Source organism: Paralichthys olivaceus, chromosome 2 (assembly GCF_024713975.1).
Source record: "Paralichthys olivaceus isolate ysfri-2021 chromosome 2, ASM2471397v2, whole genome shotgun sequence".
Classification (NCBI taxonomy): Eukaryota; Metazoa; Chordata; class Actinopteri; order Pleuronectiformes; family Paralichthyidae; genus Paralichthys; species Paralichthys olivaceus.
The window spans coordinates 13,317,827-13,334,179 of record NC_091094.1 but is presented as its reverse complement, the minus strand read 5'-3'; the positions used below and the strand labels follow the sequence as shown (position 1 = coordinate 13,334,179).

The 16,353-nt window shown below is 40.0% G+C and overlaps 2 protein-coding genes across 6 annotated transcripts in view; both read right to left on the bottom strand.

The window, feature by feature from the left end:
* erc2 (ELKS/RAB6-interacting/CAST family member 2) overlaps positions 1-3,410 on the bottom strand; it is a 39,091-nt gene extending 35,681 nt beyond the window's left edge. For all 5 annotated transcript variants that reach the window (XM_069536710.1, XM_069536739.1, XM_069536723.1 and 2 more), the window contains exon 1: positions 3,259-3,410. The gene's annotated coding sequence lies outside the window, so the exon portion shown is untranslated. The remainder of the gene's footprint in view (positions 1-3,258) is intronic.
* A 7,990-nt stretch (positions 3,411-11,400) lies between these two features.
* Positions 11,401-15,085, bottom strand: LOC109648121 (uncharacterized). The gene is made up of 7 exons (XM_069536689.1): positions 14,585-15,085; positions 14,283-14,496; positions 13,877-14,071; positions 13,499-13,716; positions 13,248-13,401; positions 13,050-13,159; positions 11,401-12,016 (listed from the first exon to the last, which is right to left on the bottom strand). Exons 1-7 carry the CDS (start codon positions 14,945-14,947, stop codon positions 11,705-11,707), a joined length of 1,566 nt encoding a protein of 521 aa, XP_069392790.1. The 5' UTR covers positions 14,948-15,085; the 3' UTR covers positions 11,401-11,704.
* Positions 15,086-16,353: the final 1,268 nt, after the last annotated feature.

The window sequence follows — 16,353 nt, the reverse complement described above, 5'->3', positions numbered from 1 at the left end:
AGTGTGACGAGACAGTCTGGAGGCTTTATACGTGCTTTCTGTCTCTTATTGTCCCAAAGTTTTTAACTTTGTGTAAATTATTTTGGTTTTAATTTGAGGGCCAGATGAAATGATGATTCATTCCACAGAGACGCATGTGTCCACTGGTCTGCTCTCAGAGCATGAAGACTGTAGATGACAGAAACCCTGAGCTGCACTCACTGAGGCATCATCTGTGAGGAAACACTTTGCCAGGGGTGAATCACTGCAGCTTGGCAGAGGAGATCACATGGGACACTGTCATCTCTGTATGCCATATTAAGTAACAGGTGCCTAGAAATAGGATGGGGCTCTAAACATAAATATCATTTCATATTTTATGTTTGATATGAAACAGCAGAACAAATCAGGCTTGCACAGAGAGTGTGTTCGAGATTTTAAGTTCATGATGTAGCCTATAAACAATAATCCCTCAGAGAGAGACATGGCAAATTAAATTCAAATTTTTAATATGCAAACATATGCAACACCAAACACTGCCACTCTTATCGTCAGCGGTCAGCAGGTCTGTGAGGTCTGTGAGGTCTGTGAGGTCTGTGAAGTCTGGCTCTGGCTCTGTTCTGGTTTTTAAAGCGTTTTGGAATGTTTAATTTTCATTTATTTATACTGTTTTTAATTGTTTTACTCTTGTTTTTAGTCATTTTTACTGCTTTAAGCATGTTTGGGTCAGTGTTTGTTAGGATTTCCATTCGACATGGGATCCTCTTTTGTGTTTGACTCTGTTTGTCATATTATATATGCTGTCATAATTTTTTTAACTTCCTCTGTGCCACATTCACCAGTGATCCAAGCTGTGACTCTCCGGGTCCTGTGCTTCTTCCTCACATCATCTTTTATTCTCCTGAAACTTGAAGAACAGATTAAAGCTGACACTGACGACTGGGATTCACCTGTATAGCTGAGTTTGTTTCAAAAAAAATTATGCCAACTGTGCTGTGCTGGTGGGCCACAGATCTGGGACAGGTGCCATGTGACCAAAACATCCCCCGTGCTTTGATTCCAGCATGCTGAGAGATGTTTGCTGCATGTCCTCCCCCTCACCTCTGCATGTTTCCTGCCAATCCACACTGTCAGCTACTGTATCTATAACAATGGCTCATTTAACTGAATATTTTCTGCTATATCAGGTCCAACCTGTAAATTATTTTATAATCAGTTTTTCTGTCCATCCAGAGGCTACACTCTCACACAATCATATTTTACCGATTGATTTCTTATTGTCTTGGAACATCAGGATGAAAATACTGAATTGATTGTGGTTTGAACAATTCAATTAAATAAAGTCAGTGTCTTTTTATATTTTTTCATTCATAAATTAAACATGTATTCCTTTCAATGCCAGAAAATATTGAAAATGCCCAAGGTGCCTTTAAATTACAATTATTGTCTTATTCAAAAACCCACATATAATCACTATATGTATTTAATTATATATCAGAGAAAAATCAGCATATTCTTTCATTTTGGAGCAGAAATCACAAAGTCACAAAGCATCGCAGCACAATGCTGGCTGCTGGGCAGAGGGAAGTGACCAACGTATCTGCAAAAACAGTGAATAATGTTGGAGAACCACAGGTTGTGCCAAATGAAGAGGTCAGTTTCAGCACTTTATTCTACTCCCACTCTCTCCCACAGTTCTTAGATAATCAGAGAGAAGGTGCTAATGCATATTTTACCACAGTGACACACCAGCTGTAGGTTGTTTTGTGTAGTTTTATAGGGCGTAATCTATGGAGGGATAGGGGGGTTGTAACCCCTCCAGTCAAAACCAACCTGTAAAGCCCCCCCAATAATTGTACCGTCAAACTGAATGATAAAATGGTTGGTTTTCTCAATTCTATTTAATTTGCAGTACACAAACAAAGAAATACTCTGCTCCTTCTGATTTTATATTTATTTATCTGTCAAGTCTATGAATGCTAAACAGTGATGATATCTCGGGAATATCAAGCATAAGAAATAATCCTTTAGTGTTTGACCTCAACCCTTCGCCAGGGTTCAAGTTATGCCCTTCATCGTTTTTCACATATTTTTTCCTTCATGCACCTTTTTCCAAATACTAACCAAAGCTGTTGCTCTGATTGATCTCTGAATAGTCACAATGCTGATGTTACGCAGGTATTAATAACAAGTTACCAGGTCCTGACAGGAAAAGCCAATACAGGCGCCAGAAGAAATGATCAGTGGTAATTCAAAGAGCGGTGGTGTGGAAACAATGGCTACAGATGTAGTGAGAAAGAGAAAGAAAGATTTCACCACAGGCGTGGTTGAGTCTGTCAGTGGGGTCGAGGAGACATGTAGTTTCTATGAGGCACTCATGACATTTTAAGAGGCAGCAGCATGCCGGCATTTTCTTCTTCTGGAGCGAATAAAACCAAGGGTCTGTGGAGCCTCTGAGGTCAGAGCGCATGTCTGGAGCTGACAAAGAGGAGGCCTCTATAAATAGCCTTTACAATAGCTTTATAATGGAGAAATTTCATGTAAAAAGAAGAAGCCTGCTCTTTATACCAGCCGGCTCAGTGAGGCGCAGTGCCACTTGGGTAAGTGCAACACATGCAGCCTCCTCATCCTCATCATGTATTCTACTACAGAGCCTCAACGCTGGCCCATATGCCTCCCACTGACTTCAGATGGTAGATTGGATGAGAAAAATGTAAATGTGCTGTTTTAAATAGCAAAATCCAAAAAGGGCCAAGAGATTCCTGCTGTGGTTAAGAAATGTCCTCTGAACAGGCAAACCACGTGAGACGCCCTCTACAGATGTTAATGACATGTGGACACCTTATTGAAATGGAAATATGTCCTTTAGTGTCTTCTGTGGGATGTGCAGGCAGAATTACATGTGATGCTGCAGAAGAAGGCACGACCGAGCACTTGACAGCTCGCAGGGCCTACATTTTCCTAACGTGGTGGGTGCACCTGAACACACCAGTGTAATATCAGCCTGTATGGAGCTGAAACCTTTATTTTGAAACACACCGCTGCTCCATCCACTAAACAGGGATTTAAAATGCTAATGCTCCGGTATCCGGTGACTGACTGATGTGTCCGTGCAGCCACGATACGAGAGGGATTTTTTTTTTTTAACGCGCACAGCCTTTGCTTTTTTCCCCACACAAAACGCTTCAAAACCAGAGGAAACACGAGGGATTCCAAGCGTCACAGCTTCTATGATGACAATCACGCAGAGTGTGAGAGGAATCAAAGGAGGAAACGTACCTTTATCGATGTTAATTCCTCTTCTCCGCCGCTGCAGACGGCATCTTGTCGCCTCCATTCACCCTGGCAGCCTCTCTCTGCCTCTCTCAGCATCCTGCGCTGTCATTGGGCAGCGGACACGCTCTCTCTCTCCTCCTCCACACACCAGGGAGCAGCAGCATCACCACTAGTGGCAGCTGACAGGAGGAGCTGCGGCCTGCACCGGATCTCACCTTATCATGATGCTGAGAGGAATCCACCAACCATTCACTGAGGAGGTTTTTTATTCCAGCTCCTATATGCATCAGTTACTGATCCTATTCACTGACATTAACACGTGGCTGCATGATATATACATGTCAGGGGAGCTGGGACTAAAACCCAAACTAAATGGGTCTCAGACCTGTGCAGGTGGCGCTAATAGCAGGCCCGGATCTAGAGGTGGGCAGGGGTGGGCAATGCCAAGCCAAATTCCTACTCCGCCCACCCGGCTGGTCAACTTTATTCTGTAACATTTGAATCTACCAATTTATTTCAATTTGCCCCTCTGAATTTCCAGATTTCTGAAAAAGCTTAATTGGATTTCCTAATTGCCCCCTTAATCTTAGCAGTCTAGAACCGGGCCTGGCTAATAGGATTGCTTCTGAGTTTTTGCCCTTATTTAAGACTTTTAGGCTGCACTTCTGCAAGTTGTGAAGGACTGTGCACCCTGGTCACCGACTGTTTGAACCTCTTCCCTCAGGGAGGTGCAACAGGTCACTAAAACCTCGAACCACCAGATTCACAACCAACATACTAAACAAACGGTACGACTCTTATTTTACACTGTGTTGCATTTTTGAGAGTTTTTAGTGATCATGTGAAATATATGGAAAGCATTTGTGTGCATGTCTTTATGGTGTGTTAGTACACTGGATTGAGTGCATTGTCTTTTATTCTGTTGTCTATGTATCACTGTAGCAGCAATTTACATTTTGTTGTATTCTGCTGATACTGAGCTGACAATAAAGGCTTTCTTTTTTATCCTATTCTAAGTTAAAGATAGTTGTGGGAGAGATACTTTGATCTCTAATTTGGCAGCACTACTATTACTGGGTAAAACTAAAACTAAATGAAAGTAACAGAAACTCAAGTGAGGAATCAGTCGGTCCCATTTTATGTATTTACAAAGCATCATTAAAGCAAAATTTGCTTCAGGCACATATACATAAAAAAGTAATATATTCAAAATTGTAATCATGCAAGTGAAAGTACATAAGTATATTTAAAGCACCAACAGTAAACACACTAATGGAGTCATTGATAAAAGTCATTGGTAAAAGCTTTTAACAAGAACCAATAGACGTGATCACATCACTCCTGTTTTAGCCTCTTTTCAATGGCTCCCAGTATGTTTCAGGATTGATTTTAAGATTTTATTGGTTATTTATAAACCTCTGCATGGCTTTTATCTCCATCTTATATATCTGACCTTTTAGCACCCTAATCACTGGCTCATACATTGACATCCGTGGGCAGAGGCCTGTTATCCGTCCAAGGCTCCCAGCTGAAAACTGACAGTGACAGAGTCTTAGCGTCCGGGCGCCGAGGCTCTGGAACGATCTGCCTGAGGAAGTCAGGTCAGGTGATTCAGTAATCTCTTTCAAGTTTCCTCTTCACCTCACCCTCCTGTGGTAGCCTTCAGTTGTCATCAAAACTCAAAAGGTGTTTAGTTAGTTCAGTTTAGAAAAAACATGGCAGCCTTCGTAGAGAGGACTCGCTCCAGATGTACACACTGGACCTTTAAGGCCTTAATTGATAATACGATTTTAATTGAATTTTTGAAAATAGGTGTTGCCTCATCAAGCACTTTGTTATTTGAATTTTCAAAAGTGATATGAATAATTATTAATTATTTTTAATGTTATAAAGGTGGAACTATAGCACACTATATTTACTATAGTATTCATTAAATATCTGCGTGATCTGTGGAGCTGTGTTCTGCTAATATTTGAAAAGACAAGTGATACTTTGGGCTAAGTCTCTTTGTCCACATATGCTGTGTGTTCTATCTGTTTCTTGCTCCATCACTACTCTTGCACATCTAATCCAGTTAATTCTTATTGGCTGAGAGGAAACAGAATTACTACAACACTGCTGGCAGGAAATCACATCCAGTGAGCAGGAGTAGATGATTTAGGAACTCGTGGCACAAAACTGTTGACTTGCATATTACACAGTTTACTGTCGTCAGTCATGATGCGTAGAATAGATTTATGTCAAGTTTAGTTCAGTTGAGCGTTGGGATTAAGGATAATCAAAAGACTAATTTTGGTAAATGCACTTGTTTGCTCTCTTGTTGAGAGTTTGATGAGTCGATCGATACCACCCTGATGATTGCATGATGATATGAAACCAGCAACTTTTATGTACAACACTGTTTCTTGCTGGGTGAAGTTACTTCCTGGTGTAGTACGGCACATTAGCTCCTGAGAAATCCTTACATTTTGGTTTTTCCATGGGTTAAACAAAGGAGATATAGTATAATATGTATTTATGGGTTAAGACTTGCTGGTTAGATATGTAGCGTAGTAACCTCACAATGATGAAAAGATTCCCGGTAGTAGCTTCATATACGATATAGGTGTGAGAGTGGTTTGAACAAAGCCTACAAGCATGTTTCCCAAAACATCCTCCAACCTGTAGGACTTCAGAACAGTCTCTGCTCTTAAATCAAACAGTCTGGTTTCAACCCACAAACCAGCGACACATAGTGGACTCTTTTATAAAATGGCTCCTCTCCAGAAGGGTATTCAGACTGCCAGCTTTACAAATAAGATTAGCCTGAGGGAGAGCACAGATCCAGTGAGCAGGTCTGACAGAGGAACTTCTGTTGCAGCATGAATCAATCTAATCTGACGACATCACACGCTGTGACTTCACCATGAGGTGAGTGTGTCCTTCAGAGATGTTCAAACACACAGGCCCTGCAGGTTTCTCCAAAACAGAACAACGTCCCCCTGGCTCCTGTCTTCCTTCTCTCCTCTCTCTGCCTTCAGCCTTTTGGAATTACAGGGATTTTCCTCTGTTTGTTTTTTTGGGCTATGCGAAAAACTGACACTAAGTGCATTTGACAGGGCCCAAAGGAGAGGAATCAGCATTTCAGTGCACATAGATGCACACAGACTCTCTCTGTCCCCCTCTTTCTTTCTGTCTCATCCACACATACAAGGTGAACAGGGGGCTGGGGGGAATGGGTACAACCAGAAGCTCTTTGATGAAAACCTCTATGTTTCCATTAGTTCCCAGGAACCTGCAGATTATGAGAGATTTGACCTGTAAATGGTTCTGTGGGTCCGTGCACACATGTCGTCAAAGTCAAAATGCTGCCCATCTCTTCTGATTTGGAATATAAATTATGTTTTAGGGGAGAAGAAAGTCTACGCTCCCAGAGAAAGAATTAATCATTGTCCATTACGTCACTTATAGATGGATGATCAGACCCTTACTCTCTTAACAGAAATCAGAATTAAAAACCATTGTTTGGCTCAGCATCAGTATTAGTGTGTGCAAACACACATCCACCACTATATGTTCATGTTCTTCACCACAAATATATATACCATTCATATCACACATCTGGCCCTACAGAATGCAGACTGTAGGTCCTGGGAATCAAACTACCGACCTCCTGTTAAGTGGACAACCAGGAGGACTCTGGTCCAGGGCACCCCCCCCCATTATGGATTGTCAGTGCTCACTTTTAAATACTTAAAGTAATTAAGAAATCAATAATCACAGAAACACAGCATGTGACATAATCAGCAAATAATTGTAAATCATATGCAAAGAATCAAAGCGTGAAAACATTCCCATGTGTAGCAGTAGGTCGACTCTGACAATTATTATTTTATTAGCGTTGAAATGTGCATTACTCCTCTCAGCTCCTATATGTGTATTTCTTTTTCACAGTTATCGGATTGTAATCATTGTGCTGTATATAGGCTTCTGTAGCAAGCTGATGAGTTGGCTCAGCTCAGAGTGAGTTTAGATTTTTCACAGAGAAACTCTCTCAGTTCTACAAACACTGACTGCTGGGTCATAATCCAAGCTCACAACTCCTATAGCCTATAGTTGCTGTAGTTCACCAGCTATATGGGCACCATTCAGCCCTGATAAATCAAATAAGAGGATAAGTTAGTCTCTGTGTCTGAGTGCTGTGTTTATTCACAGCAGCAGCCTCGAGTTGGCAAAAAGATTACATCAATGTTGATGCTTGATTAAACAGGAGCAATGCGGATGAATCTGGAGGCAGTTTATGACAAAACCATCAGCACTAAAAGACATGAAATAAAAAATAACAAACAATAAAACTGGCTTCATGAGACAGATTTAAGAAACACCATTTAATAAAAATTACAAATGAATTGAATCCAGAAAAAAATTACATTTTCATAATAATAATAACAGACCTTGGTTGCCTTCCTTAGGAGCAATACAATAATGATAAAAATAAATGTATCCTCAATGACAATTAGATCCCAAAAAATTAAACCCTGCCTGTCAGAAATATGTTTACTTTTCTGAAGAAGCTTTAAATGTATCATATGAGCATGAAAGGATAAGAAAAAATAATAATAGAAGTTAAATCCTGTTTCAAACCTTCCACTTCCTGAGTTAATGAAAAAGCACAAACTATCCTCTGATGTCCAGACACTGTGGATAATTTTCTTTTTGCAAGACACTCGAGTCATTTCAGCTGAGTGATCTTTAGGTGAGACAGACGCGGCCCACAAACAAACCTTTCAGAGAGCGTAGAGGCCTGGAAGAAGGATGGTTTCATTATTAAAGGGTTGTGTATTGATCATGCAGCCTGTGTAGGACTCGCGAGCAAACAGATTAGGACTGTGAGTGGCAGGTGAGGGAGGAGAACCTGACCAGCCACTTTCCCCCTCAGTCCCTTCGTTTGTCATTTGACTCAGCAGCCTGATCGATGTCAACTGATAGAGGCTGTGGGGGTTCTTTGTGCTGACCTCTGGTGGTGAGGTTAAACGGAACAGAGTTGTGTTCATCTTTCGAACTTTTAAACTACTTTTCCACATCTGAAAAATCAATGAGTCAGTTCAGTTCTGGTCATGTGTGCGAGCAGTCTGATGGTAACAATGACAAATTTAATAATTTATAGGATGAGTGCTTCTTGCTTCTGGTCATTCTCCGCTGCGTCACGTCCTCCACCGCTCTCTTCCAGTCTCTTGAGAATGAGTCACAAATTGCTTCTCTGAGGTCATTGCAGAGAAAAACAGACCTCAGGCCCAGGCTCCCATCATTCCTTTCAGAAAATAGATGAATGACAGAACCCCAATCACATTTCAATGACTTAGCTTCATACCCTTAAAGGGATAGTTCACCCGAAAATGTTATTATCTACTTACCACTATGCCAGTGAAGGGGTGAAGTATTTGAGTCCACAAAACATTTATCATGGGTGACCGGCGTTGCAGCCAAATCCAAAACAATTGAAGTAAATGGTGACCAATTCTTCAGACTTATAAAAACAACAGAAAAAAACATAATTGGCACAGTGGTGAGTCGATAATGAGTGAATTTGTGATTTTTGGGTGAACTAACCCTTTAATGTAAGGACGTCAAGTGACGTAAAATAATACCAACTCATAAATCAACCTGATGAATACAAGTGTGCACTTGCCCTGCAGTGGCAGCAAAAGAATAAAGATGTCTATTAGTTACTATTGAGTACCACAGTATGAGTCGGGGGCATCAGTTTTATATGTATCATTATAATGTTAAATGTGCTCTGTCAGACGAGCCTGGAGTTAAAACGATTGGACACCAGTTCTGTGGACTCGGCTGCTGTGTTGGCCGAGCAGTAATAAATCTTTGTTAGAGTAAAGACGGAGCACTTAAGACCTCACGACCCTCTCATTGACGGGTCACATCAGTTAATAGAAACAGTTTAGTGATGTTTTAATCTTTGTGGAGTTATGATTCGATCGGCTTCATGAAAATGGTTGTGACACAATGCAGATGTATGAATTGTTCTATCTCACTTACAGTTAACTCTCATGGTACAGAAAGTGACATCATCAGTGACCCTCCGTTCAGCAGGAGAGTCAGGTGATGGACTGTTTAATCCTCTTACATCTCAGCTCTGTTTTACTGTTTAGATCATGTAGTTATTATTTATCATTCAGATTCTGGATTAGCATCAGTGACATAACAAACTGGTTGTATCACACACAGCTATTTTCTTTGTGTACCATCAACCTCAACTCAACTCATCTTCCAAAATGAATTTGATTGTCTGTGAGGCAATCCACTCCCAGAGATATTTAATTCAGTATGAGAACCATTCTATTCTACCATTCATATTCAACCAGAGAAATGGACACACACACATACACAGGTTTGTACTTCTATCTTTGTGAGGATGCTCATCGACATAATGCATAGCCTAGCCCCTTACCCTAACCTTAACCAAACTAAATGCCTAACCCTAAAACCAAGTCTGAACCCTCAAACAGCCCTTTGAAAAAGTGACCTCACTTTCCAAAAATTTCTTGCCAACTCTGTTGGGTCTTCACAAAGGTATAAGTAAAGGGACATACAAACACACACACACTTACATCTCCTTATCTTTCTCCCACTACTGTAGCTGATTCTGACTGTGACAGTAACAATGTTATATGTAACACTACATGTAAAGAAAATTCATTTTTTTATATTTTTTTTACTCAAACTTATAACTTTATGTGGTCGACCTTGCTTTCAGTTCTGTATCTAACCAGATGGGGGCAGTCAAGCTCTTCTGCTGTGATCATTGATGCATTGCTGTTATGTGGTAGAGGGGAGCAGCTGCTGAATGGCTCGTGATTTCGTTGTAACCTGACCCATTCAACTTTGTTACGCTAGAGAAGTTCTTCACTGTGCTCAAACAAGCACAACAACACAACAGTCTGCTGCTCAGTCAGTACCAGAGCTGCACTGTAGAGCCAACCCACTATCTCCTCAAAGATATAGTGGCATGTCAATGGGTCCTGGAGATTGTGACGATAAGCAAAGACAAAATATACTGTATGCACAAAACTGACTAGAGGAAAACACAAATTTTGTATACACAATGACACAAAAGTGCTTGGGTCAACTTAGAAGCTGAGTCAGTTCCTCAGGTCCTGACTCAGCAGTCATGTGGCACACATCTTAGAGAATACAACAAACTCAACCTTTATTTAAACTTGTACACGGCCAATAAAGTAAAGCTGTCATTACACTTCAACTAGGATACACACTACATTACAATATATGTCACCTGACCACATCCGATTACGAAAGTCTTCATACCTGCACTGCAAAAAAGGGGGGTCTAAAAACAAGATAAAAACACTAAATCTGAGGGAAAATGTACTCAAAACAAGTGAAATTATCTGTCCATGCAGCAAGATAATTTCACTTGACAAGATTTCTTAAATTAAGATTGTTAAATCTGGAAATAAGCATGTCTACAGAGGTGTTTGGAAGGCTTAAAATAAGCCAAACATGCTGGTTTTAAGATGAGATTACTTAAAAAGTAACTTTTTACAGCCTCTAAACAAGTGAAATATACTAAATTTAAGCATAAAATGCTGGTTTTAAGATGAGATTACTTAAAAAGTAACTTTTACAGCCTCAAAACAAGTGAAATATAAGCATAAAATGCTGGTTTTAAGATGAGATTACTTAAAAAGTAACTTTTTACAGCCTCAAAACAAGTGAAATATACTAAATATAAGCATAAAATGCTCGTTTTTAAGATTAGATTACTTAAAAAGTAACTTTTTACAGCCTAGAAATAAGTGAAACATACTAAATTTAAGCATAAAATGCTGGTTTTAAAATGAGATTACTTAAAAAAGTAACTTTTTACAGCCTCAAAATAAGTGAAATATACTAAATATAAGCAATTACAAACAAAATCTTTCCTTCTTTAGCTAATTTAGCTGAAGATTAGTTAAGAAAAATATTAAATTTAGAGAAAAATACTATACTATTAGTGAAGAATGACTAAGCTCTGTCTTAATCCAAGCAGGTTTATCTTGAAAATTAATTAAACTAAGATAGATTTGCAAATTCAAATAACAACCAAGCAGTTCAATCAATTAATAAATCAAATGACATATAAGATTTACAGAACTTACATTTTTAATTCAAATTAAACAGATTTGCTAGTTCAGACAACTCAACTGAAACAGGGGTGCGGCCGCGACCGTAGCGTCTTTTTTTCTTTCACTTAACTTGAAATTTAGCCCTTTCGCTCATATTTTTAAGTTGAAACCATTAGTTACATTTTACAGTGCAGGCCTCGATGAGGTAACAATTCAAGCAAATAATTAAGTGACACTGTAATAAACTTGTGGAATACACAAAACCATTGTAAGGCATGGGTAACAATAACAAGAACAACTGACATGACAAAATACTGCTTGACATTCAGCTACTTGTCAATGAATGATTTCCAATCAGCCATTGCTTTCTTATATGCACTAGTGGCATCTTGATCGTGGATTGTGTCACCAATGACCTCTGTTTGAATAACAGAGAGGAGCGTTGCAACACATTTAGGGTATGTTAAATGCAACGTGTAGTAGTATGCCAATAGCACCAACATCCCTTCTGAGAAATCTTCCTGTGGAAGGGTGGTCACAGGTACATTACCAACAGCCACGATGGTGGTTGATCCATCAAAAAGCAAAACTGGGGAGGAGAGAGGACGCTTCTCCAGATACAGGGTGGGGTCTTCGCCTGACTGGAACAGAAAAAAAAGAACAATGCGTAGAGAGTGAGAAGACATAAAAATGTATTGAAAGTGTATGATCATTTTTAAAATGAAACTATCAGGTTGCAACCAATGACTTGAGCACTCTTAAATTTAAATTCACGTTTAAAAACTCACACTCATTATTATCAGATGAATTGCTTTACAATAGTGTAGGGGGGAACATGTTAAACTGATGTAGGAATTTAGGATTGATTAAAGCAGAAGTAAGTGATATATTTGTGTTAATATAAGTCTTAAATAGTTATATCTTCCGACAGCAATCACTTACATAGAGTGTTTGGACTGAAACACGGGTCTGTCAGTCCCTCTGCTCTGCTCTGAGCCGAGGAGAAACATTTATCGTATCCTACAGTTTTTATCCAATGAGGAGAGAGAACGGCATGCAGGGCTGTGTGTGCAGCCAAGGGACGCCGTGAATGTGGCGACGTAGGGACGAGGACTGTTATGGTGCGTTCAAGGAAACTCGTATTTTTCCGACCGTGATGTGGTACCAGGTCGATCTGGTACGAGTTCACCGGTCGGAAGTTACGAGTGGCCGTTATAGTGACTTTCACCGGTAAAACAGGTCGGAAAAACACGAGTGGGTTGCCTGAAACGCTACAAAGTCGTAAGTTGTGACTTGAAGCTGTAATTTACGATTTCAAAAGCCTGCCTGGAACACAGCATTAGCGAAAACGACCGGACCACTTACTTCTGCTTTAATACCTGATACAAGCTGATGCAAGGTGCTAATGTTTCATCAGTGAATGAATGAATGAATGAATGAATGAAATAATGAAATAATTAAAGGTTTTGCAAAACATTTTTTGTTATTTCCTTCTGTCAACACCATTTGAGGGACACTAGAGGCACTTCTGTTTTCCCCTTTTGACATAAATTAGGTCATATCTATAACTGTGAACTTAGGTGTATTGTTACTAAATGTGAACAAGCACAATAATGTGAGAAAATAAAGGCACTTCAAAGAGGACAGTAAGGAATCAACACAAACATTTCTCACCTTCAGGATATGAAGAAGTGCCTCACAGCTATTCCCAAGCTTCTTTGGTGGTGAAGTTGGTGAGGGGAAGAGGGATGGGAGTGCATTGAAGAGGGCGAGTGTGAAATCCACTAAAGAATATAAGAATGAACAGAATGGTCTGAATGTTGTACAAATATCAATACATATACGTACATATTGTATGGAACAGCAACTTACCACTGCGGACATCCAAAGGGAAAGGGGGTTTCAGGACTTTCTTCCACACACCGTAGAACTGCACCTTGGCACAGAATTCTGCCCATCTTCCTTTTACTTCCTCAATGTATCTGCTGTTGGTGCCACCTACTATGCGCCGCAGCTCATCCATTGCCTAAAACAGCATTGTGCACAGTTCAACAGTTAACAATGCATTGAAATTCAGTACACAGATGGATACACAGTAACTCAAGTACAACAAACCAACATACATTTCGAACATCTTTGAAGCATGGATATGCCTCAAAGATTTTTGCAGGTCGGTCCTCTTCCTTTGTAACATCTGCATCAATGAAAGCCCGTCTGGCCTCAAACTCAAGGTCCAAAATTTGAGCAACATCATTTTGATTGGGTTTTGCATTGGGCTTATTGTACATGTTGCTCAATGTTCTGTAGTGCCTAGCCTGCATCTTCAGACTGTCCTGGCCCACTGAAATGACAAAAAACCAAGCCAAGACATTTGAATGTTAACACTTTAACAACAACACAGGGGAAATAAAGCGTGGTTAAAATACAATGCACTATTTTTTGGGAAACTTTAATCCAATTTCATGGATGACAGGCTGAGAGGTGTGCTGAGGTGGGCTTACCAAAAACATCCTTTGCAGGCGTGGTTGGTGATGCAGACGTGGCTGGTGACGCAGACGTGGCTGGTGAAGCAGACGTGGTTGGTGAAGCAATCACAGTCGTGGGTGCGGAGCATGAGGCTGACTCGGATGGCAGCAGTGATGTTTTGGTGCCACTCTTTGGCTTCTTTCGCACAGAGGGGAGTGGTAGTGGGGATGCTTTTTTTTTTTTTAGAAATAATGAAAAAATTCTCAATACAATTATATGACAGGGCAAAATAGGCATATATAAACACAGTGCATGTCTAGCCATGAACTCTGGTTCAACAAATGTGGACAACTATAGTTTCATTACATGATTAAACACTTTTAGTCATAAACAAATTTGTATGACAGCCACCCTTTCATTTTTTTCCCACAATTTGCATACCTGCAGAGCTGTCCCCGCTGATGTCATCATTGCTCTCAAGAAGTATGGTATTATCACTCGAGTAGCTTGTGTCTGTCCAATCTGTCTCCATGTCCTGGTTGTCTGCGCTGAAGAGAGCTGTCTTGGCCGCTCCTCTTTGTGGTACGGAGCCCTGCCTCTTCCTTGGAGTTCTCATATTCTGAAGTCGCTTGTACATTTTGGTGTAGATGGTCAGCTGTGGTGAAAGAATGTGAGATAAATTGTTTGTCTTGTTGCTGACCTGTCCACAGTTTTGGTTGAGAAAAATGAAAAATATTACTTACATATGGCATATTTGTGTCAGCATCACGTAACATAGGATAATAGTCGACAATCTTCTGTGACATGGCTCTCATTTCCAGTTTGGAGGGGTATCTTGCTTGTTTACCCATGGGACTAGCACGCAGGATTGCAACCATGCTAGTGATTGTGTTCCTTACAAGTCTGCAACATAGCTCCTTTGACATCTTGTAGTTCTTTTCCTTTCCATTGCAGAGCAATGCAAAGTACTGACTACGCACCATGTCTAACTCTGAATCTGTGTACACCACATACTCTGGAGGGTCTGGCATTTTCATTGTTTTCTCAGCAGATATGGGGGTGGAGGCTTGCGGCTGGCATGGTGGCATGGAGCTAGTTGAGGGCATAATCCCGCTTCCACTGCAAGTGCTGGCATCTTGGTCTGTGGTATTTTCACACTATTAGGATTATGTAGGATGAAAACAAAATGCATTAGGACCATTAAAATATGGTACAATTTAATTTTAATAACTGTTATTTATTCCAATTTGTGTTTACATTTTGATCGATGAACTCCCAAAGTTTCTTTCTTCTGAGAAAATTTCCAGGACCAGGAAAAAGATCCTTCAGGTCATCCCGGCTAAGGCCTTTCAAAGCCTCCTCATCAACACCAGCAGCTGTAATATGACAAATAAATATCTTAAGATGAAGCAATGCCAAGCTACAGTACCAAGCAACATAAAGAGGTGCCATTTATCTCTCCCTCTGAGCTCCAACACATTTGTAAACTGTTTAACTAGTTGTCTGTGCTATGAAGCCTCCTTAAAGTCAGCGAAAATAATCATAAGCCTATCTCACAAAGATGCCAGCCCCAAATAAAATCAAGGGTAAAAATGTTAAAGTCTGGACTTTAAACATTGGGCTACCTTTATGCCATAAGTTCAGTGTTGGTCATATTTTTTTATTTATTTACATTAACTAATTTAATTAATTCATTTAAATTATTAATCAGCACATTTGAGCTGCAACTGTGGCTATTACTCAAAAAATCAGATAATGAATAGCAAATTTACTAATTTGGTTTTCTTTAGCTATCAGCTTTTATTATTATTCCTACAAACTATATGCCAAAAGCACCTATACATCAAATATAAACTTTATTTGTGACTTACCCTCCAAGACCGATACAGTGGCATTGTCAAAAATATCCATTCTGGATTCATCGGCTCCCCGACGAATTAGGCCTAACAGGTGATAGGCTACCTAGCAAAAACACAGCCAAACAGAGCTCGTTAGTTAGCATGCAAAAGTGCACATGAGCTAACACCACCTAGCTTGCTAAGCAAGTACCCCGGTGAAAAACAATTGAAACGGTAACCGTCACAGCAACAATCTGCTCTAAAATATGATTTTCGCGACTAATATTAAAAGTTCAATTAAGTTTACTGACCTTGAGCCGCTGTTCCTTCACGAATGTAACGTGCCTCCTTCCGTTACTCAAGCGGGGAAATCACTTGGACGTAACGTAAATCCTGACGTCATTGAGGTGGGACAGTTGGAGGACATGAGCCGACATGAACTGAGGATGTAAACATTAGCTTGTTAATAAAAGATTTTTAAAACAAAACATTTACCATCTTAAAATTAATGAAATAACATATACTCGGAGAAATTTTGTGTTCAAATAATAAATACAAATGATAGCATGAGTGCCCCCTCCCCCATCCACCTCAGGGTCATCAGCCAGCGACAACAATATCGCCGCGCAAACCTGGCGCCAACGGTGCATCACTACAGACGGTTCGGCATCATG